General features: G+C 46.4%; 1 protein-coding gene across 1 annotated transcript; it reads right to left on the bottom strand.

Moving 5' to 3' along the window:
* Positions 1–2059: 2059 nt before the first annotated feature.
* On the bottom strand, positions 2060–25158 carry LOC307208209 (A-kinase anchor protein 17B-like). The gene is made up of 5 exons (XM_079962767.1): positions 25104–25158; positions 14804–15585; positions 13275–13405; positions 7262–7502; positions 2060–6087 (listed from the first exon to the last, which is right to left on the bottom strand). Exons 2-5 carry the CDS (start codon positions 15569–15571, stop codon positions 4537–4539), a joined length of 2691 nt encoding a protein of 896 aa, XP_079818893.1. The 5' UTR covers positions 15572–15585; positions 25104–25158; the 3' UTR covers positions 2060–4536.
* Positions 25159–26017: the final 859 nt, after the last annotated feature.

The following is a 26017-nucleotide window of genomic DNA, read 5'->3' as shown; positions in this document are numbered from 1 at the left end:
GGGCTCTCACTTCTGGGGTGCCTCAGGGTTCCGTCCTCTCCCCCATGCTTTTTAATATCTATATGAAGCCGCTGGGAGAGATCATCAGGGGGTTTGGACTGGGTGTTCATCAGTATGCAGATGACACCCAGCTCTACCTCTCCTTTAAATCAGAACCAGTGAAGGCGGTGAAGGTCCTGTGTGAGTGCCTGGAGGCGGTTGGAGGATGAATGGCGGCTAACAGATTGAGGTTGAATCCTGACAAGACAGAAGTACTGTTTTTGGGGGACAGGAGGCGAGCAGCTGGGGAGCACTCCCTGGTCCTGCATGGGGTAACTGTGCCCCTGAAGGACCAGGTGCACAGCCTGGGAGTCATTTTGGACTCACAGCTGTCCATGGAGGCGCAGGTTAACTCTGTGTCCAGGGCAGCTGTCTACCAGCTCCACCTGGCACGCAGGCTAAGACCCTACCTGCCCGCAGACTGTCTCACCAGAGTGGTGCATGCTCTAGTTATCTCCCGCTTGGACTACTGCAACACGCTCTATGTGGGGCTACCTTTGAAGGTGACCCGGAAACTGCAATTAATCCAGAATACACCAGCTAGACTGGTGACTGGGAGTGGCCGCCAGGACTACATAACACCAGTTCTAAGAGATCTGCATTGGCTCCCAGAACGTTTCCGAGCACAATTCAAAGTGTTGGTGCTGACCTTTAAAGCCCTAAACGGCCTCGGTCCTGTATACCTCAAGGAGCGTCTCCACCCCCATGTTCAACCCGGACACTGAGATCCAGCGTCGAGGGCCTTCTGGCGGTTCCCTCATTGCGAGAAGTGAGGCTACAGGGAGCCAGACAGAGGGCCTTCTCGGTAGTGGCGCCCGCCCTGTGGAACGCCCTCCCATCAGATGTCAAAGAGATAAACAACTACCTGACATTCAGAAGACATCTTAAGGCAGCCCTGTTCAGGGAAGTTTTTAATATGTAACGCTGTACTGTTTTTAACACTTGATTGGGAGCCGCCCAGAGTGTCTGGGGAAACTCAGCCAGATGGGCGGGGTATAAATAATAAATTATTATTATTATTATTATTATTATTATTATTATTATTATTATTATTATTATTAATTCACCCGTTATTTATGCTTAATCAAATATTCTATGTTTTAATCTACAATTGGTTCTTGCTCCCGTTTATTCAATAATTGTTCGCTTAGATTCATACTGTTATGCTATATATTTAGGTTATGCTGGTTTGTGGCAGAATAAAGTAAAGTAAGACATTCAGCAATGCTTCCAAGGGACCTACGCTGAGAGCACTTTGCCACTTTTCGCCCTTTGCAGAGGATCAGCAACCTCCAACAGATGATATGAGCTGCAGGGTTATGATGATACCACAAGCCCCTCTTGATTACCATGCAGGAAGGCCTGTTTCCCCAGCACTGCATCTCATGCTTGCCATCATAAAATGACATGTGTACAAACCGTGTACTAAAAACATGCACACACATGTAAAATGTATTATTCACTGCAGGGTGGTGAAGATCCAGAGGGGGAAATGGAACACCCCTCAACTGTCCTCTCCCCTTAACTGCCATTTGGGGGTAGCCATTCCATCAGGTTGCCTCAGTGGAAGAGGTAGGAAGCACGGTTCATTTCATTGGCTTTGGGGAAGACCCTTTTACTGTGCCAGCTGGTCATTACAGCACACCTGTTTAGAAACTGGTGCTTGAGTTTTGGTTTTTTACTTTCCTCTTCCTTCCCTCCCTGTCCCTTTCCCCTTGTGTGTCCTTTCTCCCACCCCCCTAGATTATAAGCCTACAGTGGCACCGTGTTAGTTTGATTGTATGTGAACCACTCTGGGAGCCATTGGCCAAAGAGCACTAAATGATCTAAATGAATAAATAAAACCCAAGTGCAAAATATTACTTTCAGATTAAATAAACATTTGTTGGCTGCATTGGGAAATCCATTCAATTTTTGCAAACTAGATTAGCGTTAAAGAAAAGACAAGCTTAGAGGACTGCAGAAATTGCCACCACCCATGAGCCTGACGCAAAACATGTATGTAAGCACAGAAAATATCTGCATACATTGCTTCATTACTACTTTATTGGAGCAGAGGTTAACAAACATGGATGGTATGCTAGGGAACGCTTATTCACATGAAAATTACCATGACATGAAATAAATAAAGCATATTAAAAATATAAGCAAAAACTCAAACTATAATTTGTTCCTCTTCTTACAGCTGTGACTATCTGGTGCAACAAGCGACAACCTAGCTTGCAGCCCTCAGAACTGCCTATTCTTGTCAGTAGAATGATTTCAGGTTGTAGTCCTTGACGGTCTTTGTTTTGCCCGTTCCATGTTTCATAAAATTATAAGCAATAACTGAACAGAATAATTTCTATGGGCTCAGACTACATAGCTATGCTTAGAAGGTCACTTACTCAAAGAACAAAATACCAACCAGCACTTAAGTAGATTTCATACCCCTTTTTCACTGCTCAAAGCATTCCCTGTTCAGCAGATCCATCGAATACAAAGTACAGCACCCCTAGCCTGTGAAGTACATGTGAAAATATGGACTTCTTGCTTTCTAGTTCTGTCTTTTGAAATGAAAGTAATTAATTCTGTGACATTTAGGAGAGGACTGGGGGAAATTTCATTGGTTCTCACACAACATCAACCATGATTTTAATTTAGCTCTCCCCTCTCAAGCCCCACCTATTCTTCAAAATAAATTAACTTGGGGGCCAAACTCTGTGTGAGTTCCTGGTCTCCTGATATGAGTTTGTTTTTTTAAAAAAAGAAAAAAAAGAAAAAGACACTTTAAAGCAACCTTGGTGCATCCTGCTTTGACTGGCGCAGGGATGCTGGGCTCTAGGGGTGCTAAGCTCTCCCTTTCCCTGCTGTTTCCTCCCACCTATAGTCCCCTCCTGCCATTGACTTCTGTCCCATGGCAGGGGGGAAAAACAGATACAACTGGCCCGCCACTTAAAGCGAGGGTTCTGTTCCAGGTGCCCATGCACAAAAGCAAAGTTGTGCAGTCAGGAACCCCCAGAACTGTCCCCCCCCCATACAAGGCAAGGGCTGTTTACCAGGCTCTGGGAGCTTCCCACTATCTTCCCAAATCCTGGTAAGCAAGGAAAAATTGCTGGGTGCACAGGAGGGGAAAATAAACAGCTGGGAATGGAATGTTTACCTCGCTCTCCATTTATGTATTTACCATCACCACCACCCCAAATATATATATATAAGGTGGGCATAAGATATGGGCCCAACCTTACCTCTATCATGCCCACATTTCCACCTTACCCTGACGCTAGTAGGGAGTTACTTATTATTAGTAAAGTGACTGGGGTGGGAAGGGCTAAGCACTTCCTCCCAGCTCCACTACTATGATTGCCATCTGAGCACCCTGAAAACTGCTCTTTCAAAAGAAAAAAGAAAAGAAAAAATGAATGGCAGGAAATATATGGCTCTCCTGTGTCCTGTGTAACTTTGCCCTCAGCTGGATAATAAAGGGAGGAAGATTTAGGCAGAATTAAAGGGAGTAGCCATTCAAACCAGGGCACCTGTTATTCTACTCAAAGCATTCCAATAAACCCAAAGGGACCTGCCACAAAAAGGGTCTGGACTGAGAAGCAGAATCTGGCACACAGCATATACTGCCCAATGCTGGATTAAGCTATGCTAATTGCAGAGTTTTCTGATTAAGTGGCATATAAATCTTTCTAAATAAATAAAAGGCTTCTTGCAAAATAAATAATAATAATAATTAAAAAAAAAGCTTGAGTATCTCAAATTGCCACGTCAGCAGTAAATTATAAACACGTTCCTTCTCTGCCTTTTGGATAAATGTTTCATCTCTCACACCATCCCCTTTCTGACATCACTGAGGAGGCACTTTCTTTTGTTAATCTTATAAATTAAACAATTTGTTCAACTAACTCCTTTAACTGTACAGTTACTAGGGAGCATTTTCATATTCTGTGGCTCCCTCCGAAATCGGCAGGGACCATTCACTTCACTTGGCTCAGATTCTGAGTAGACCATTCAACATGGCTTCAATCATGCACTGCAGTAACTTTTTTTAATAAAAAAAAAAAATTTTGGTCATTAGTACAGATGTTGAATCTGTTGACCAGTTTTTGCCAAGCTGTGTCTGCCCTCTCGTGCTCTGCCAGCATGCACAGCAGCCCAAGCAGAGCACCCAAATCACCAAATGTGATTTATTTTTAAGTCCTTAAGAGGGCCTAATTTGAGCTTTCAAGAACCACCCCCATCACCCCCCAAGACCAACCAAGTTAGCATCTTCCAAGTTCTCCACACACTGTCTCTGCATATGGATTGAATTGTTTTGACAGGAAACAAAGGGCATCCTTCAGGAATCTGTTTCCACCTATTTTCTTAACAGCAAGTCCCCTGAAAACCAGGAGTTGCAGCAAAACCTCCTGGAGTGAAGAATGTCCCCGTTGCAGGAGCTGCTCATTAACGCCAAAAAGGGCTTCCAAAAACTGAAAGTTGCCCCTATCCTATTCCACCAACTTGCTTGTTTCACCATCTCACCAATTCTCTCACCTCTCCTTCCTGCCCTGACACCACTCTTCTTGCGCTAGCCTTGAAAATTCTCTGCTTTTCATTTATTTCGCACCCATTCTCACCGGTCTTATTAATGTCTACATTCCCCTTATCTGTCTTTGGGTGAGCTTCTTGAAAAGGAGACCTGCCCGAATGGGTGGCATCTTTTGCTTTTACTGCCCCTGGAATGGTGTGATGAGTTTTACATTTCATTTTGTGATGGGACATCTTGCCAAGAGACTCCATCTCTTCACAATGGTTTGCTTTAAAGAACTGCGGTTCATCATCAGACAAATTGTTTCCAGAATATCTCTTTCTGTTGTTCTTCCGATCAGCTTCCCTCTCCTCATCACTAGATGTCCATTTGACTCTTTGTTCTTCACCCCTTACTTTGCTGCTGGTTCTTTTGTATGTTGTCCCAAGCTTTAGCCTGGAGTGCCTTGCTGATTCACAGTACTCAGAGCGTGAGAAGAAACTGTGTTTGCTGCATTCAATACCTTGAGCACCACAACAATCATTTTGGACAGAAATCGACAAATCTCTCACCATTTTCTGACCGAAGGGTGACACCTTGCAGCCACCACCATTTTTTCTTTCTTTTTTGCTTCGTGACTCATTAAGGGCCTCACTGAAGGATTCAGAATCACTGCTGATCTCTTCCAATACATCCTTCAATTTATTCACACGGCCAACTAGCTTGTGTGATGCCATAGCCACCATTTCAGTGTCTTCTGCTTGAGATTTTCTATCATGATCTGCACTTATTAGGACACGACTATTCAATTTACCACGCAGCATTCTTTCTTCAGCCTCATTTGACAGATCTTTGCCCCGATAGTTTTTGGCAAACTCCCTAGCACATGCCTGGCTTTTTGGCATAACCTCAGGTTCCTCATCCATTACTTCCCAGTTATCACTACGTCTGGAGCTTTTCTCTTGGGTATTTGGTACACAAATCAAATCCGTCATGCACTGCCTATCTTTGTTCTGCAGGTTAATCTGGAAACTGTCCTTATTGAAATACACCACCCTCTGCCACTGAGACTTATTCGCTGGGTTATCCACCCTTGGAAAGTCCCGTGCATATTCTGGGGTTTGATAGTAGTTGAGTAAATAATGTGTGAATTCATCAGTTTCATATACCTTGGGCTTCCTGAATTCTCTCTCCCTGGAAGCTGTAAGGGAGCACCCAAACGAGCGGCTGTCATGGGGGCTGTGTGTTACGTAGGTGGTGATGGTTTCGGCGACTGGCCTGTTCAAAGTATTTCTCCAAAACGGATCAGGTAATGGAGGCAACTTAAATGGAATGTGCTGCTGCTGCTGCTGCTGCTTCTCCTCAATAAAAGCATCCGCCAACTGAGCTGACTGACACTTGGATTCTCTCTTATTCTTCGACTCTTGTTGCCCAAGGCAGTTTACTTGTTCCTTTGGTGCATTCTGTATCTGAGATGCAAAGGAGCAATTCTCCCTTTTGATTTCAAGATTCAGCAGAGGGCCCCCTATTTGCTCGGATGCTTGTGCAACGTCCTGGGGGGGGGGGGAATAAAAGAAAGAATTATAGCGCAACAGAAAAAAGGGACTAGAGCAGAAAGCAAATACCGGTAAATCAGAAAAGCCTAATGATAAATGATTGTATGTACAATTTGGGCTAGTCAAAGACTCTTCAGTGCCTAAGACAGGAAATCCAGATGGCATCCACCCACCCAGGTCAAACAAGCCAGAATGCACCTGGTGTGTGGCCAGAAGCTCTTGGACTACAACTCCCATCATGTCAAATGGCCTGGGATTGCAGGAGTTGGAGTACAAGAGCAGTTGGAGGACAACATGGATGGATTACTTTGTCCTAGTGATTCTACTAAAATGCAAAAGCTGCATAAAAGCATTGTTGTGTTTTAACAGCTCGTCCCCACCCCCATAAAAAGGGACTTATGCATAACCTCCCTGTGGGTTGTACCTCATGGGTGAAATCTGCCTCCCTCCCTGCCAGTCTTAGCAAGACCCAAAATACACTGCTTGGGAAACACACTTAAGACTTCATTCACTGTAAGAGTTGTCTCTGCTGTTTGAGGCGGTTCAATTTTTTCCAGAAAGGAAACCTGTGCTTTTTGTTTTTTAAATGCCAATTCACTTCAAACCACATCTTAAAAGGCTCACAAAGCTGCACAAATCATAGCCTTTAAGATACAAGCCAGCTTGATTTTGCTGTTTTCAGAGGAAAAATAATTATTAATGAAAGTCACTTGCCATAGGCAATAGTCAAATTGCCGGTTTATTTGCTTTCGCTTTTTTAATGATAACTTTGGAGTCGTTCTACTCAAATAATCACCCCACACAAGAAAGCAAGTTTCAGCCCCACCTCAATAATTCACAGCAATTTCCTATATGGAAAGAGAACTTCCACCAACAAGCATCTGTATGATCCTTTATCACAGGATGAAAAGGAGAAGTTATCAAAAGCCTTACATCTTGCTGAGGAGTTTACTTAAATCACTTCATTCTCAGAGTCAACATCTCCCAGCACACCCAGTTCAGTGCATCAAAATGTGGTGTGCCTTGGATGTGGAAACTGAGAAACCTGCTGCCCACTTGTGGCGAACTCTGCTATCATATATGCCTACAGTTGTCCACAACTTATTACATATATTTTAAAAAAAACATTTAAAAAAACACCCTTAGAATATTTTGAAAATTATATCCTTACTTTTACTTTGTTTAAGAGCAAGGAAAGCAGCCTCATGGACTCCTCTCTTTTCTGAGCTATATCGTGTTTCTTCTCTTCCCAATTGGGCATCTTCTCTGTCCACAAATCTTCCGCATCTGTTACCTTCCGCTGCTTTCTTGGGTGTTTTGTACCCCAATCTATCTTCCTTTGCCCATGTCTCTTGTGCTTATACTTCCTCTTTCCTTCTCCAGTTTTCTTTTCTTCATCATCGCATCGTTTTCTAGGCAATTATTGATATGGGACAATTTAGGTGCGGGAGGGAAATAATTTTACAGTTTTAACCCTTGCAAGGTAGAAGGGAAGATAAGGAGGTAACAGGAAGGGCTTCCACCCTTGAAATCTGTTTGGACACAAGAGAGAACACTTCCTACAAATTTGTGTTTTGGAATGTAAACATATATACTTCACACATTCTAAGGAGATGCAAAATGTTTGAAGATAACCTCAGGGCAGCTCTCTCTTGCAACATCTTCTGGTCCTAACATTTCCCAGTACTGCATCTGAAGTTACACGAGCTATTTCAAACACTGCCATAAACCATGGTTTATCATGATAATAATGAACCTAGTCTCACAACCCTGTGCCCGCACCCGGTCCTTCAACGGTGTGGCACTTTTGCTCAGTGGCAGACCTACATTTTGAACTGTTATGCGGGCCCCTACACAATCAGCAACAAGGTCTGGGTACCCACTGTTATCTGCAACGGGGTATTCCGTGGCAGATCACCATATATATACACACACACACACACACACACACACACACACACACACACAAATGTTAACTGCTACATCTCAGATTTTGATTAAAATTACTATACTGGACAGATTATCTCACATGTCAAAATCACTGGTGTGAAAAAAAAAAATCCTATGCCTTATAGTTTTTGAGTTATGGGAGGAATGCTGTATACAGTGGTACCTTGGGTTACATACGCTTCAGGTTACAGACTCCGCTAACCCAGAAATAGTGCTTCTGGTTAAGAACTTTGCTTCAGGATAAGAACAGAAATCATGCTCCGGCGGTGCGGCGGCGGCAGCAGGAGGCCCCATTAGCTAAAGTGGTGCTTCAGGTTAAGAACAGTTTCAGGTTAAGAACAGACCTCCAGAACGAATTATGTACTTAACCTGAGGTACCACTGTACATGTGTGGCTAAAGTCGTTTCTGGGGACCCTCCAAGATTAGGGTCCCTGAAGCTTAGATCCGCCACTGCTTTTGCTATTTTAGATTAGTGATGTGGTTCTTCTGGACTGATTGAAAAGCAAGGATAATTTGCACTGAATACATTTCTGATGCCAATACAATGAACCTGGGCAATAGCGAAATGGATGAAGACAAACAAGCTGAGCTTGGATCCTGGCAAAACAGAGGCACTGTGGGTGAGCAGCTCCCTTCTCTGAGAAATTGGTCAGTTCCTACCATGGATGAGGTTGCACTCTCCCTGAAGGAGAAGGTTCACAGACTGAGGTGCTTCCAGATCCACCTACATCACTGGAGGCCCAGGTAGCCTCAGCAGCTGGCAACGCCCTTTACCAACTACAGCTGGTTCATCAGCTGTGGCCATTCCTGGACTGGGAAAGCCTTGCCACAGTAGTTCATGTGTTGGTTACATCAATACAGTCATACCTTGGGTTGTTGTAGCTTCGGAATAAGTATTTTCGGGTTGCGCACTGCTGCAACCTGGAAGTAATGAAGCGTGTTACTTCTGGGTTTCACTGCTCGCGCATGCGCAGACGGTGCAAATGACGTTACGCACATGCGCAGAAGCGGCGAATCATGACCCACACAGGCGCGGATGCGGGTTGCATTCACTTCTGGATGCGAATGGGGCTCCGGGACAGATCCTGTTCGCATCCAGAGGTACCAGTGTACTGGACTACCACAATGCACTCTACATGGAGCTTCCCTCACAGGGGAGCTGGAAAATGCAGTCAGCAATCATGCCACAGCAAACCACACTAAGAACTATCTTGTTTAGGCAAGGCTACCCAGATGCTTAGAAAGTTGAGGTGATGTGGTGTTCTAACTTTATGCTTTAAAGCATGCTTGTGGTTTTTATTTATTTTCTTGTTTTATCTTTTGGTAAACCTCTTTGAAGTTTTTGGGTTTTTTACAATCAAGCGGTCTATAAATTTTACGAAATGATTAGTAAATAAAAATCTAGTACAGTGGTACCTCGGGTTAAGAACTTAATTCGTTCTGGAGGTCCATTGTTAACCCGAAACTGTTCTTAACCGGCGGTACCACTTTAGCTAATGTGGCCTCCCGCTACCACCGCCACACGATTTCTGTTCTCATCCTGAAGTGAAGTTCTTAACCTGAGGTACTATTTCTGGGTTAGCGGAGTCTGTAACCAGAAGCATCTGTACCCCAAGGTACCACTGTATAGCATGTTCACTTATATTTGTTTTTTAAAAAGCTAAGAAACCCATCTTAAACTTTTCTCCCCAATTCTTACAGAATAGTTTCTACATGCCGTTAATGTTCCTTCATTCTTGCTGCACCGTTAGGTTATCAGTATTGCAAGTATGAACACACTAACAACTTTCTTCCGCCCTTCACTGGCTTCATTATAATGATGCCAAACGCTAGGATTATTCCTCATCACTCCTGACCAGGCATCATTATTACTACTCAGTGAGTGCTCAGATGCACTATGAAAGCTAACAGATTATATACAAACACTTTCACCTTCCCCGGCTCAAGAAAAGAAATAAGACACTCGTCTGGAGGCCTTGTGCATTTGCTGACCTTGTCTCTTCTTTTTTACAGTCAGAGCTACAGACCACTTTGCTTTCAATTTAATCATTGTTCCTAACCTCCAGTCAACATTTCTATGCCTCCACAGGCCACAGAAATGGTCTCAAGACACAGAATGCAGATCTAAGCAGTTCTGACCTTGTAAGTTGCTGAGCCCTACTACAGACTGAACAGAGCAGCTAATTCCCAAACTCTGCGCTGTGTGAAAACTGCTAGTATGTCACGTGAGCATATATAATGCTCCTGTGAGTTCAAAAGTACCCAGCCACAGAAGACGATGCTTCTGGTATATGTGTGAGTCACTGCTCTGATCTTTCCTCCTCCTAACCTGTCACTGGATGTAAATGGATCATTCTACCACTCCTCATGGAGTAACATAGAACGTCCTGGTCTGAGAGGTCTGTTGTGTCTGTGCATGAATCACTGCTCTGACCTTGCCGACTTCTAGCTAGGAGGGCCCTTCTAAAGGCAGGCGAATTGTAACGCACATAGTATAAAAGTAGACCTTTTCCAGGAGCATGAATGAAGCACGTCTCTCCAAATTTAATTCGGAGAAAGTGTGCCAGAGTTCTCATAAAGCCTGAGAAGCATTGCAGAAAGGATTTTGTAAGGGTTCTATAGGCCAGAACGATTCCTGATGAGAAAAAATATTTTGTAAAATTCTTGTTGATTTTTTAGGAATCACACCGGTGGCTCTCAATGTATGGAGGGGCTATGTACCAAGGATAGCACCTAAAGCCAAAATTGTGTGTAGTCAAAACACATTGCAACTGGGCTTGCCCAAGTCTTTTTTTCCCCATACACCCACCCATTTTCTGCCCTGCCTTTGTTAATTTTTTTTTAATTTTTTTGCCTACCTCATAAAGCTAAACACACAGAAGTTTAATGAGCATACGTTGCAAATTACCTGTAACAGGAAATCCCTGGGCCTGAGGGTCTGCATTTTATATCCTAATTGCTAATAGTCTTTAAAAAGTGGAGGGGTGAAATAAAGTCTTGCAAAAGCTGAATTTGTTGAGAGTTTCGTAAATCTAGTGTTACTATTTCAGTCTTTTGGCATAACAACTTTTGTTCTGAATGCAACAAAGAAGGTGGAGCCGAAGGCTCCCTGCAGAATAAGAACATATGTGCTCAGATGTAATCTGGCATTGAAGAAGCCCTCTGGAGAGCTAAGGAAGGTTGAGAAAACAAGTAGTGACACACATTTATCTTTGAACTCAGCAGCAAAACCTAAAAACCAAATTATATTATATTCTCTCACAAAAATTGATCTAACTTCAGTGTAGGCATAATGCTGTTATACAGAATTTCAGCAATTGATAAAACAAACCAAATTGCAAAAAAAGGTCTTATGCAACTATGCGCCTAAGGTTCATCCTCATACAGAACCGTCACTTGTTATCTATTAACGTAAAGCAAAGGACATATTGCCCTTTCACTGAAGGCAAGTTTCTATTTGTTAATTACCATGAGGAGGCAACTCTGAACTAATAGAAAAGAACTAAGCATCTATGGAAAAATTCATGCAGCTATATAACCAACAGCTAAAATGGCAAAAATATCCTTTTTAAACTCCTTTTTTGTTCCCCTTGGCAGAATCAGGAAGTCTTTGAACAGTAAAATGGCAGAATTTGGAGTCTGCTGGATTTTCAGTCGCCCAATAACAGCTACCTGAAGGAGCGTCTCCACCCGCATCGTTCAGCCAGGACACTGAGGTCCAGTTTTGAGGGCCTTCTGGTGGTTCCCTCTCTGCAAGAAGCAAAGCTACAGGGAACCAGGCAGAGGGCCTTCCCGGTAGTGGCTCCTGCCCTGTGGAACGCCCTCCCATCAGATGTCAAGGAAATAAACAACTATCTGACTTTTAGAAGACATTTGAAGGCAGCCTTGTATAGGGAAGTTTTTAAGGTTTGATTTTTGTGTATGTTTTTAATATTATGTTTGGAGCCACCCAGAGTGGCTGAGGAAACCCAGCCAGATGGGTGGGGTATAGATCATATATTATTATTATTATTATTATTATTATTATTATTATTATTATTACTACTACCTGATAGAAACATGTTTTGAATAGCAGGACATGAAATTAGTAACCAGATAGTAATCCCATGGCCAAAAGTTGGACTGCTTATATCTTGCTAGTTTTCTCCAGTAATCTAGATGTCTTTACTATCAAGTTTACACCTACAGATACTGTTCTGAGTTTGTGGATGCCAGACTCTTCTAATCCCTGGAACTAGCAAGTGTTCAAAATTACTCAAACCAAGCTAGCCTCCTAGTAAGGAGAGCAAAGGGGGGTGGTGTCTGTGGAAGGCAGAGTTTAGGAGTGATAATCTAGAAGTAAAGCTGCAGGCTAGAAAGCTAGAGAGGCAGAGCACAATGTTTGATGTCTACTAAATCTAAGGCTATGGCTATGGTCACTCTCTTGGGGTGTTAATGCTGTGAACCCCTCCATCGTAGGTTCAGGCTGCATATATGTGTAAATAAACCATATATCCTAAAGACATACAGTCCCCACTGTGCCTCATTTCCAAAAGAAAACACAAACCCTGGGTTAAGCACCCGGAACCCCTGGAATCTCACGCTGATCAGAGATTGGGATGGCTTGTAACACTATTAACAGCTGCAGATAAAACATGAAGTGAGAAACAGTATTTTGATGTTTGCAGCCTTCTGTTAAAAGTCCTTCAGCTTTATCAGTTTCACTGAAATGTACTTTAGGGAAGACAGTAAAATAATCATGGTTATGTGAATGCTACAGGAGCACACAATTTAGTACCGGGTAAACAAATTAATTTCCCAAGACTCAACTTTCATTTGTTTGTTTTAAAAGAAATGTTTCTAGCCCTCATGGCAAGGAGCATATTATGTATAAATGCCTGCTGAAATCTCGGGAGGCAGAAAGGTGTCTGGAAAAGATTTCAAGTACTTGGGGGACAAGTTTTCCATTATCTCACATAGATATCCCAATAACTAAACAAAATCTGAATTATGCATAACTAATAAAATGGCTAAAAAAGGGAAAGTACGCAGATTTTCTCTCCTTGCATAAACTTAGGTAAGTCACAAGGTCCAGCTGATTTTGGTACACAATGTCAGCTGCCATTATGCAAAGAAAAGGTATGGAGCCCCCACAGCCACAAAAAACAATCCTCTTATCTCAGTTTCCCCACTAACAGGGTATGCTCAATCTTGTCTTTAAGAGAAAAAAGAAAAAGCCACAGAGATTCCTCACCTTTCAATCCCTTTTCCCCCTCTGTCTTCGTTCCTCTTTCGCTCTCTCTCTAGTTTTTGCAGAGTTGTTTTTTCCAGGTTTCTCTGCTTTACAGCAGTATCACTGAAATGATCAGTAGTATCAGACGTCACCTGTTTAAAAATCAAAGAAGTACAAATTGTAGTATCGCTCACTCCAGCATACAAAATCTACAAGGTCTCCAGAGCCAATTTCAAGACCTCAAATAGAACACAGGGAGCCTTAACAGCATCGGGACATTCCCTAAACCACTTTGGCTCAACTATCTCCATACCAGAAAGAAGGCCTTTGCTATGCAGTCCAACACAGATGACATAGGGGTGGCAGGGAGACTCATGCTCAAGCAAAGGAAGTTGTGCTACTGAGAAATAACTGCTTGTGATTGTAACCCAGCATGAACACAAACACTTCCCACCTGGTCCCTATGCCACACTGCAAGCTTCTATTTTTGGAGCTGGGGATTGGAATTATAAAGGCAGTTTAAAGGTTCAGTTGGGATAGGGTGTAAACAGAATACAGGTGTCATGTGAAGGTACCCATGGGATATCCCTAAGGCTCTGAAAACCAGCTGTTATTTGCCCTCAATTTTAAAATGAGAATTGGGCATCTTTCAAACCTCCCATATTAAAAACCACAGTGCTGAAAATGAAAAGAACTAAAAGGTGTCCGTGTGACTAGGCTACATACATTTAATAAAATCAAATCCAAGTAATTTAAGAGGTGAACAAAGTGAAATTATTTTCAAAGCTGCAATTGTATACCCATTAAAGACCAAACATGGAAATAATGCTAAAAGATATTCCAGTTAGGTAGCCCCAGAAAAATGCATATTTTTTAGGAAGTTGTGATTTACTCTCAGTAATCATTCAAAGTTTCTGTATATGGAAGCAGATGCCCCATATAAAGAAGACCAAACCTGTCAAAACCATATGGCAGCAAGGGGGAGGGTGAATTGTGCTCTTCAGTTCTGCTCCAGTGAGTTGTGAGACCCCTTGCAACAGCATGGAAGTGGGTATAGGAGGTTGTAGGAGAGATAGGCAAACATCTCTTCACCTCCTCTTCCATTAGTGCTGGCTTCTGCAAGACTCTTCCACAAACGGAAGGACTCCTGTTTCCTAAAGAATGTGGTTTCCAGAGGTTGTTGAATTGCAGCTCCCATCAACTTTGAGCCAATATGGCTAATGGTCAAGGATGACAAAAGCTGTAGCCCAGCAGCCTTGGAGATCCACAGGTTCCCCATCCCTGGCACAACACAAAAACTCTGGTGCCACCTGAAAGGGTGGCAGATTAATTGTGGAACATGACTCCCACCATCAGATGCATGAAAAACTTAATTCAGCATATTATTTCATGGGACTAGATTCCACATCACTAGGCACTTCCACCTATGGTAGAAAATAGTTCATAATGCCTATGCCAAAATAAAACTGCCAGCCTTTCAGGTGGCATAAAACTTGGTAGTTTTTACAGCAATAGACTAAAAATAGCTACTCCTGAGCAATACTTCTTACCTTGATGTAACATGCAAGAGCTTTTCCATCATCCCCTTTAAACACCAGCTTCATTCCCTTAAATGTCTCCATAGCTTTTGAACAAGATGTGGACTCCTGGTACTGGACAAAAGCTTCAAATGTCCGCAGGTTCAAAAGGGAACGCAAAGTCAAATTATTCATGCGTCCTCCCACCACTTCTTCCCTATAAGGGTCAAGCATAGGGATATCTATGTTCTTGATCTTCCCAAAATTTTCAAACACTGCTCTCAAGATATCTTCCCTTGGTGATTCACTACCTGAGCCTTTCACTGCAAACCATTTGCATGGCAATCCTTCCAAATAGATGCAACCAGGACTATCCTTGCTTTGGTCTGCTAAGTCTTCCTCTGGCAATTCTCTAGTGGGTTCTAACTCCTGAGGAGCTGGCGGATTGGAAGGTGGCTCCATGACAACCACTTGCAAATCATCTTTGAAGCCACTGAGGTTTATCATCTTGCCATGAAGCTTCTCCTTCAGCCTACATAACACGCGATTGGTGTCTGCCTCTCCCTCACACAGAATGAAACCCTTAGTGTTCTTGGTAACCTTAACACTGGCGAACCGGTCTGGACAAACCATTTTCTTCAGCTTTTCAATCACTTCCCACTTTGGGACTATGTAGGTAGGTCCGGTGGGTTCTGGAAGCACTATACAGATTGTCCTTTTCACTACTGGCATAAGATAGAGTTGATGAAAAGCACAGAACTCCACAGTTTCTGAGGTATCATATACTACAGTGTGATTCATGGTGTCCAGAGGTCCTTTAGAAAAACAATTAAAGAGGAGCAGTTATGATAAAGAGCAAATAAAGTATGCTCCTTTATATTCTACATAGTTACTAGGGTCAGCTGCTTGCACCATGCAAACAATGCAAGGTGACATTAAACACAGCTGTCATTCATACCACGCCTCTTTCAAGCTGGACCTGTGTTTTCCAAATTTCTGACAAGTACACTATTTTCTGAATTAAAATTAGAGGCACATTTAGACCTAAAACTGTTTGCTCTTGCAGAATGACCCTATCGTTGCAAATTTACTTTGAATGAAGGGCCTTTTATTTCAATGGAGCTCACTGCGATTGCAACCTTGCTTGTTTGCTGTTTTAAAGGTTATCTTCTAAAAGCACAAAATATCTTTAAAATGATATACAGTCATCTTAGAAATGGCATACAATCATCCTAAAGTGTTGGTAGGGAAGAGATAAAATACACACTGTGAGGAGTGTTAAATACAACACACAGTCCCAATAGGATCTCTTATTGAACTACGGAAGAGTCTGAAATTAAATCCAAACTCCCAGCAAAACGCACACACATGAAAAACTACGCAGATACAAAAAAAGCATTTGCAGCTGAAATACACACCACTCCTGGATAAATCACTAAGCATGTCACAGAATGCCAACCAAGAACCAATTTGAAAGAAACCCAGTAAGATAACCAAGAAACCAAGTAAGATAAAATACACACTCGTGGCACGTTGCAAACTATGTTTACCCAAAAATGAGTTCCACTGGTCTTGCTCCCTAGCAAGTGTAATCAGGACTACACCCTTCAAGCTCTAATAGCCATGAAAGAATTGCAGCTAATGTATCCAAGCTCTCTTTAAAATTAAAATTGAACTGCTGGGGAAATGGTATAAAAATATTTTAACAAAGTCTAAAACAAACTACACAAAAACTGCTTTCTGAAACTTTACACATCTACAAATATATATAAACACAGCTTAGTAATTCTAGCAAATGGGTACTTTAGGAAAAGTCTCTAGACTTAACTAAGCTATTTCCAATACATGAGAACATGTAAACTGCACAAGTCAAACGTTCTTTTCTGTTAAAAATAAAATGACTATTGCTTTTAAAGAGCATCTGCAGTAATCAAAAACCATTCTGTCTTCTTTGACAACCCACAGTCAAGTCAAGCAATGCAGTTACATGGATGAATTAGTTTCCATTAACATGGCAAAGAAATGCTTCCACAATTCACTCACAACTATGTCAAGTTTCAAGGCAAGATACACATACTGTATATGTGCATTTACTGCTTCATTTATAACAAAGGTCAAGTGCATAAGATGTCTACACTCCAAGTTTAGTTTAACATAACTTAGGGAAATCTGTTCCTCACACTCCATGCAATAATTAATTACACACCTTGGAATGCCGTTTACTTCGAAAAGCAATATAATCCAGTTATTTTTTTTTTATCTTGAGATTTTCTGGCTTTTCAGAATACAAGTCATGAATTCCATTCCTCCACACTGTAGTATGTTTCCCTTCTCAGTCTTCTAGTTTGTCTTTAAGCTCTGCACTAGAAATTATGATATTCCAATTTGTATAGTTTGCATTCTCTCCTAAAATGCCAAAGTTCTCAGCAGATTTATTTATTTTTTGTATTCAAGTCAGAGCATAACAAAATACTCCTCAGTCTGCTATATCAATGTGTTAGGAAAGTATACTGGCAAATCCTTGCCAGCTCTCTTCTGAGATGTCAGGGTCCAAATTGCAAGACTCAAGGGAAACTGGAGCAAATAATAAAATGCAGCTGCTGGTAAAGCCATCACCTGTTCCCATCCTTTAAAAAAACACCTGATCACAGGTGTACACTCACATGTGCTGCTGCTTATCTTGCTTCTTAATAAACATCCCAGTAAAATACATACACCCAATGAAGTTCAAACACAACGCTGAAATGGGCTATATAATGTCCTTTGCCATACTTTAAAACAACAATAACCAGAAAGCATCCTATCTTAAAAATTAAAATCACACAGAAGAGAACTGGAGTGTAGCACATATAAATAACTTCTCGATAGCCTGGTAAGTGTCCAATGATGCTGGAAAAAACCTCAACTACAGTAGCAGGCTCATCTCCCTGTATCTTGGTTCCCATTGGTAAACTTGGACTGTTAGGACTTTCGTTCCACAAACAGAAGAGGAAGTTTTATGAAGCAAATCAAAAAGAAATCTGTTCCTATCTTCAATAATACTGCATGATGGTAGACACCGGAGAGGAATTTATGGCTGAGCAGAAGATTATAGTGAAAGATATATACAACCTGCACCATAATGGTCCAGCTGCAACCACATTCACACTGCATGGTGATGCAATTGACCTTTTAGCGGTTAGCAGTAGACTTGCACTAGTACTGTCATGCTGCAGTGTGGGTTGTAACATAATTCAACCCCTTCTTCCTAAACAAAGGCATCCTATTTTGCTTCCATCTTCACAGTCCCTTCTCCAGATTCTGCCCACCCAACTCTGTGCATCTTCAAGGATGGCATACTGTTTTTACATAACTGTACTTTATATTACTTTAGCCTTAGAAAAAGACAAGACAGAAACACCCTCATGCTCCTCTTCCTCCTAACCACCCTTCTCATCCCTTATACAGGGACCCATCACTGTCAAAATATCATTACATTTGTTGATATGATAGGATGACATGATGCCCTTTCTTCTGCAAGCAAGAAGAGTATTCTCAGCAACTGTGCCCTGTTTGTGACAGACCATCTGTGGAAAGGCTTGCTTTTCACCTATTCTGAAATTATTTTGGGACCAAATACCTTATTCCAGGCTTTTAAACTGATTTTACTGGTCCTATCTACTCTGAATTTTGAGTGCTGTTCTTGTGAATTTTGCTGTTCTTAGTGTGTTTTTGTCAGTTGCCTATTGAAGGATTTTAAAAGATAATAAAATTATCCAAGGAGCTATTTGGTTTTATTTTTACCCTTTTATCTCCCCAGGGTCTCGGTGAGGCAAAAAAGACTAAAACACACACTGGAAATATTGTGGGGTCATGGCAGTTAGGCCAATATTATGCCAATTTATGATCAACCAAGTTCACTCTATTATGTGATCAAGCATAGTCAAGCAGAAATTTGACCCTTCTCCTCAATCCAAGCCTAACATTGGCTCTTCCTAGACCCTACCAATACTTGGAGATACCAGTTCCTGCTTCCCATAGCATATAAATCCATCCCTCCTTTCAATCTAGATATGCAGTCTTCAATCAACTGCTTCCTTCAATTCATATCTAAAAGGGGGCATAGCTCCCTCTGGTGTATATGCCACAGAAAGGCACTAGAGTAAATTTTAAAACACAGTTCCCACAAATTGAGTCTATTCAGCCTCGGCCCAGTATACCTGAGTCTAAACGGCCTCCGCCCAGTACACCTGAAGGAGCGTCTCCACCCCCATCGTTCTGCCCGGACGCTGAGGTCCAGCACCGAGGGCCTTCTGGCGGTTCCCTCATTGCGAGAAGCAAAGCTACAGGGAACCAGACAGAGGGCCTTCTCGGTAGTGGCGTCTGCCCTGTGGAACACCCTCCCATCAGATGTCAAAGAGATAAACAACTATCTGACATTCAGAAGACATCTTAAGGCAGCCCTGCTCAGGGAAGTTTTTAATGTGTGACATTTAGTGTATTTTTGGTCTCTGGAAGCCGCCCAGAGTGGCTGGGGAAACTCAGCCAGATGGGCGGGGTATAAATAATAAATTATTATTACTTATTTATTAATAACAACAACAACAACAATAATAATAATAATAATAATAATAATAACAATAATAATAATAATAACAATAATAATAATAACAACAATAATAATAATAATAAAATAATAATAATAATAATAATAATAATATTTTATTATTATTTTATTATTATTTAATTAATAATAATAATAATAATAATAATAATTTATTATTATTATTATTATTATTATTATTATTATTATTATTATTATTATTATCATTCATAAAATGAGACCTCCACTACCCTCAGCTTTCAATACTGGACTTCACAACACCTCTTCTTCCTCATCCACATATATGTTTCCCTTAGATAAGCTGCTTCCTAAGCCCACCCCCAAATAACACCTTCCCCCAGGTATTGCCCTATGTACAAAAATAGACAGCTGAGCTCTTTTTCCTTCAATCCACCCTGAAGCATTTCCACATTACATATATGTGACCCAAACACTTCTAATCAGTGGGCCTCTCAGTACATCCTCATCTTGCAGCACATGCACGCAAACATACACACACTGCACATGCGGTCCTTCTCACATACAGCTCCAATAACACATGCAGAGGCAAACACACCCTACACAGCCAAGCCCAAGTCGTGAGCAGGCTTCAACTATTTCCCTAGGCCCAAACGGCTTTCTTGCTCTTCTTTCATACAGCAACAAGTCCCTCTTTAAATTATACACAGTAATGTTGCCATAGACCACTCCACAGGCCCTCAGCTTCCTGCACCACAGAGCTGACAGACCCTAAAGTTATTCAACGTGCTTTTTCTCCCCCCCCCCCAAAAAAAACGCCCATGACTCCTTGAGCCAATTCAGAAAGCAGCACAGTCCATTCCAGAGGCCTCTAATCCCCACAGCCCAATCCCAATAATGTCTCACACCCCACAGAGTGCTGGCCCACTCCACTCTCCTATGGCTTGCACATTGATCCTTCTTTCACACCTCTAGGGCAACAAATAACCCTCTCTACTGCCACGGCCCACTCATCTCCTTAAGGAAAGGCCTTTGCTGCAATTGTGGTGTAGTGGCTATACAGTGTGAAGACTAGGGCTGGGGGGACCAGAGTTCAAATCCCCACGCAGCCATGTAGTTCACTGGGTGGTCATGGGACAATCTCCCAGTCTAACTTGCTTCAGAGCTGTTGTGGGGATAAAACGGGAGCCAAGTGAATGCCACCCTGAGTTGGCTGAAGAGCCATAAATGCCATAAATAGTCTCCCACAACCCAGCCCCACACAGAGCTTTCCTCACATGGTCCAGAGAGAGCTGTACCTCGCAAACCCTTCTTGCCCAAAAAAGGGCTTCCAGAGCCTATAAAGACCCCCACACATAAACCCACTCAGCGAACCAGACCCCTGTGTCAGGCAACCATCCGCACGCAGAGCCTTGCTTATGCCCCACAGAGTGCTAACCCCATTATACTTTCCACTATCCCCTTTCTTCCATCCCATAGGGTTCCTTTACCCATACAAAACACCACCCACCACAGGCAAACCCTCTCCACTGCTAAGGAACATGCTTCTTTCCTTGCCCCAACCTTACCCAACACAGCCAATATTCTCTAGAATGTGTGAGGAAAGCTATGATGCTCTCTACTTCCTCACCACAGGCTTTTCCCTATCTCCATGCAGCTGCCCACACTGCCACTCGCCACCTGCAGCCCAGCCCCACTCCATGAGGGAGCAGCCCATGGGTTCCTGCAACCCACAGGGAGATTTCCTGACACAAGCCACAGAGCCCCTCGTGCCCACCTTCTTCTCCACTACAGGGACTTTTCTGAAGCCATGTATACAACCAACACTGCCACCCCAACGGGGATAGTTCCCTTGTTCCTGCAACCCTGCAGAGCTTAAAATCCCCTCTTGCTTTTCAAACACAACCCAGTACTTAGTCCCAGGCACCTTCAGACCTTGCTTATGCCTCACAGAGAGCCAACACTTAGCACCCCTTCTTCCACTCCCACAGAGCTCAGTGATGCCAGCCCTTCCCACTCCTCTGCTTCTTCACCCAGGCAAGCTGCCCCCCAGCCTTCTTTGAACACCCCAGAGAGCACCTCTGGCAGCCATGCCTCTGCCAAAACAGGGGTTTCCCCAACCCAGCCCTGCATCCCCAACTAGCACCCAGCCATTCAGCACCACTAGGATCCATGGGTGTAGCCAGGGTTTGTTAGGGGAAACAGGCTTCACGTTACGGGGGCAGGCTTCATGTTGGGGGGCAGAACCCCACTTAGTTATTTTTATTTACTTGTGGGTGGCAATTTGCCCCTGTCCCTCTTAGCTATGCCCATGCTAAGACCTCAGCCACCCCCTGTAGCCCTAGAACTATTTCCCCAAGCCATGCAGCCCCACAAGCACCCCAGCTACCTACCCCCTGCACCCCTAGACCACCCCCGAGCCATGCAGCCAGGCCACCCACCCCCTGCACTCCTAGACCACCCCCCAAGCCATGCAGTCAGGCAACCCTAACCCCCTGCACCCCTAGACCACCCCCAAGCAATGCAGCCAGGCCACCCACCCCCTGCACCCCTAGACCACCCCCAAGCCATGCAGTCAGGCAACCCTAACCCCCTGCACCCCTAGACCACCCCCAAGCCACCCACCCCCTGCACCCCTAGACCACCCCCAAGCCATGCAGTCAGGCAACCCTAACCCCCTGCACTCCTAGACCACCCCCCAAGCCATGCAGCCAGGCCACCCACCCCCTGCACCCCTAGACCACCCCCAAGCCATGCAGTCAGGCAACCCTAACCCCCTGCACTCCTAGACCACCCCCCAAGCCATGCACCCTAGCCACCCACCCCCTGCACCCCTATATCACCCCCAAGCCACGCAGTCAGGCCACCCACCCCCTAAAGCCCTAGACCACCCCCAAGCCACCCACCCCCTGCACCCCTAGACCACCCCCAAGCCATGCAGCCAGGCCACCCACCCCCTGCACCCCTAGACCACCCCCAAGCCATGCAGTCAGGCAACCCTAACCCCCTGCACTCCTAGACCACCCCCCAAGCCATGCACCCTAGCCACCCACCCCCTGCACCCCTATATCACCCCCAAGCCACGCAGTCAGGCCACCCACCCCCTAAAGCCCTAGACCACCCCCAAGCCACCCACCCCCTGCACCCCTAGACCACCCCCAAGCCATGCAGCCAGGCCACCCACCCCCTGCACCCCTAGACCACCCCCCAAGCCATGCAGCCAGGCCCCCACCCCCTGCACCCCTAAACCGCCCCCCAAGCCATGCAGCCAGGCCCCCACCCCCTGCACCCCTAGACCACCCCCAAGCCATGCAGCCAGGCCCCCACCCCCTGCACCCCTAGACCACCCCCCAAGCCATGCAGCCAGGCCCCCACCCCCTGCACCCCTAGACCACCCCCAAGCCATGCAGCCAGGCAACCCACCCCCTGCACCCCTAGACCACCCCCAAGCCACCCACCCCCTGCACCCCTAGACCACCCCCCAAGCCATGCAGTCAGGCCACCCACCCCCTAAAGCCCTAGACCACCCCCAAGCCGCCCACCCCCTGCACCCCTAGACCACCCCCCAAGCCATGCACCCTAGCCACTCACCCCCTGTACCCCTAGACCACCCCAAGCCATGCAGCCAGGCCACCCACCCCCTAAAGCCCTAGACCACCCCCAAGCCACCCACCCCCTGCACCCCTAGACCACCCCCCAAGCCATGCACCCTAGCCACCCACCCCCTGCACCCCTATATCACCCCCAAGCCACGCAGTCAGGCCACCCACCCCCTAAAGCCCTAGACCACCCCAAGCCACCCACCCCCTGCACCCCTAGACCACCCCCAAGCCATGCAGCCAGGCCACCCACCCCCTGCACCCCTAGACCACCCCCAAGCCATGCAGTCAGGCAACCCTAACCCCCTGCACTCCTAGACCACCCCCCAAGCCATGCACCCTAGCCACCCACCCCCTGCACCCCTATATCACCCCCAAGCCATGCAGCCAGGCCACCCACCCCCTGCACCCCTAGACCACCCCCAAGCCATGCAGTCAGGCCACCCACCCCCTGCACTCCTAGACCACCCCCCAAGCCATGCACCCTAGCCACCCACCCCCTGCACCCCTAGACCACCCCCAAGCCATGCAGCCAGGCCACCCACCCCCTGCACCCCTAGACCACCCCCAAGCCATGCAGTCAGGCAACCCTAACCCCCTGCACTCCTAGACCACCCCCCAAGCCATGCACCCTAGCCACCCACCCCCTGTACCCCTATATCACCCCCAAGCCACGCAGTCAGGCCACCCACCCCCTAAAGCCCTAGACCACCCCCAAGCCACCCACCCCCTGCACCCCTAGACCACCCCCCAAGCCATGCAGCCAGGCCCCCACCCCCTGCACCCCTAGACCACCCCCCAAGCCATGCAGCCAGGCCCCCACCCCCTGCACCCCTAGACCACCCCCAAGCCATGCAGCCAGGCCCCCACCCCCTGCACCCCTAGACCACCCCCCAAGCCATGCAGCCAGGCCCCCACCCCCTGCACCCCTAGACCACCCCCAAGCCATGCAGCCAGGCAACCCACCCCCTGCACCCCTAGACCACCCCCAAGCCACCCACCCCCTGCACCCCTAGACCACCCCCCAAGCCATGCAGTCAGGCCACCCACCCCCTAAAGCCCTAGACCACCCCCCAAGCCATGCAGTCAGGCCACCCACCCCCTAAAGCCCTAGACCACCCCCAAGCCACCCACCCCCTGCACCCCTAGACCACCCCCCAAGCCATGCACCCTAGCCACTCACCCCCTGTACCCCTAGACCACCCCAAGCCATGCAGTCAGGCCACCCACCCCCTAAAGCCCTAGACCACCCCCAAGCCGCCCACCCCCTGCACCCCTAGACCACCCCCCAAGCCATGCACCCTAGCCACTCACCCCCTGTACCCCTAGACCACCCCAAGCCATGCAGCCAGGCCACCCACCCCCTAAAGCCCTAGACCACCCCCAAGCCGCCCACCCCCTGCACCCCTAGACCACCCCCCAAGCCATGCAGTCACGCCACCCACCCCCTAAAGACCTAGACCAGCCCCGAAGCCACCCACCCCCTGCACCCCTAGACCACCCCCAAGCCATGCACCCTAGCCACTCACCCCCTGCACCCCTAGACCACCCCCCAAGCCATGCAGTCAGGCCACCCAACCCCTAAATCCCTAGACCACCCCCAAGCCACCCACCCTTTGCACCCCTAGACCACCCCCAAGCCATGCAGTCAGGCCACCCACCCCCTAAAGCCCTAGACCACCCCCAAGCCACCCACCCCCTGCACACCTAGACCACCCCCAAGCCGTGCAGTCAGGCCACCCACCCCCTAAAGCCCTAGACCACCCCCCCAAGCCACCCACCCACTGCACCCCTAGACCACCCCAGCGGGCGGCGGCAGGGGACCAAGACCGTCCACGGCTTCCTAGGGACGATTCCGGAATCAGGCCTCCCTCCCCCAACCACGCCGACGACCCCGTCCCACCTCCCCCTTCTTCCCCGCCCCACAGGTGCTCCCGGCGAAGCCCATAGCTACAACCCCGAAACCCTCTCCGCGGCAAAACCCACCCCCGGGGGCAGTGGCCGGCCAGCGCTCCCCCATAGTCCATCCAGCCCCATTCCACCCCCCGCCGGTCCTTAGCGCTTCGCCCCCTCCCTCCCCCGGCCGCCCCCGCCTCCCAGGACAGGCCTCGAAGGGCGACTGCTGAGCCCCCCGCTCCGCTGAATGGCGTCCCCCACCAGCATCCCTCCCTACCGGGGAGAGGCCTAGTCGCTGGCGGAGGGCGAAGCCGGACCCGCGGCTGGCTTCCCCCTCTTACCGGAGGCCTCCGCCGCCTCTCCCGCCGCCGCCGCCGCCGCCGCCCCCAAACCGGCTCCTCGCGGCCTCTTGCTCCGGCCTCCCCGGGGCGGAGCGCGCCGGGCCCCGCTGCCCGCGGGGGAGCTGGGGAGCCTCTGCTGCCTCTGCTTGCCGGAGCCCCGGAGCCCCGGAGCCTCCTTCTTCTCCTCCTCCTCTTCGCTTGTCAAAAGGACGTTGCCTCGCCGCTGGAAAGCCGAGCGAAGCCAGGAGCCCCTCGGACGCCCAGCGCTGATTGCTATTTATTGCCCGTAGGTAGAGGTGTCCCACCCACCCACTCAGTTTCCGTGCGGACCCGATCCTATGCTGCGCTCGCGAGTAAAAGCCCCCTCCGAGGGCTGCTACTCACTCGCAATAATAATTAAAGGTTGCTACGTGTCCTTTTTTTTTTAAAGGGAGAGTAACAAATTGAGACAAATTGCATTTATTCGGTTTGAATAGCCGGCGCAAAGTCCTCTTTTTAAATATATATATATATATATATATATATATATATATATATATATATATATATATTATTATTTTGCTCTTCCATATACAGTGGTACCTCGGGTTACAGACGCTTGAGTTTACAGACTCCACTAACCCAGAAATAGTGCCTCGGGTTAAGAACTTTGCTTCAGGATGAGAACAGAAACAGTTTCAGGTTAAGAACGGACCTCCAGTTCTTAACCCGAGGTACCACTGTATGGCAACCCTAAAGTGACCATAATAACAGCGGTCAATTGACAGGTTTGCAGAAGAGTCTTAACTGACCACGTTTTATTCCGCAAGGAAAGGCGCTTGCTCGCAAGTAAACGCATCGCCATGCAGGT

This window comes from Podarcis cretensis (genome assembly GCF_951804945.1).
Source record: "Podarcis cretensis genome assembly, chromosome: Z".
Lineage (NCBI taxonomy): Eukaryota > Metazoa > Chordata > Lepidosauria > Squamata > Lacertidae > Podarcis > Podarcis cretensis.
The sequence above is the reverse complement of the archived record's forward strand: the minus strand, read 5'-3'. Positions and strand labels throughout refer to the sequence as shown.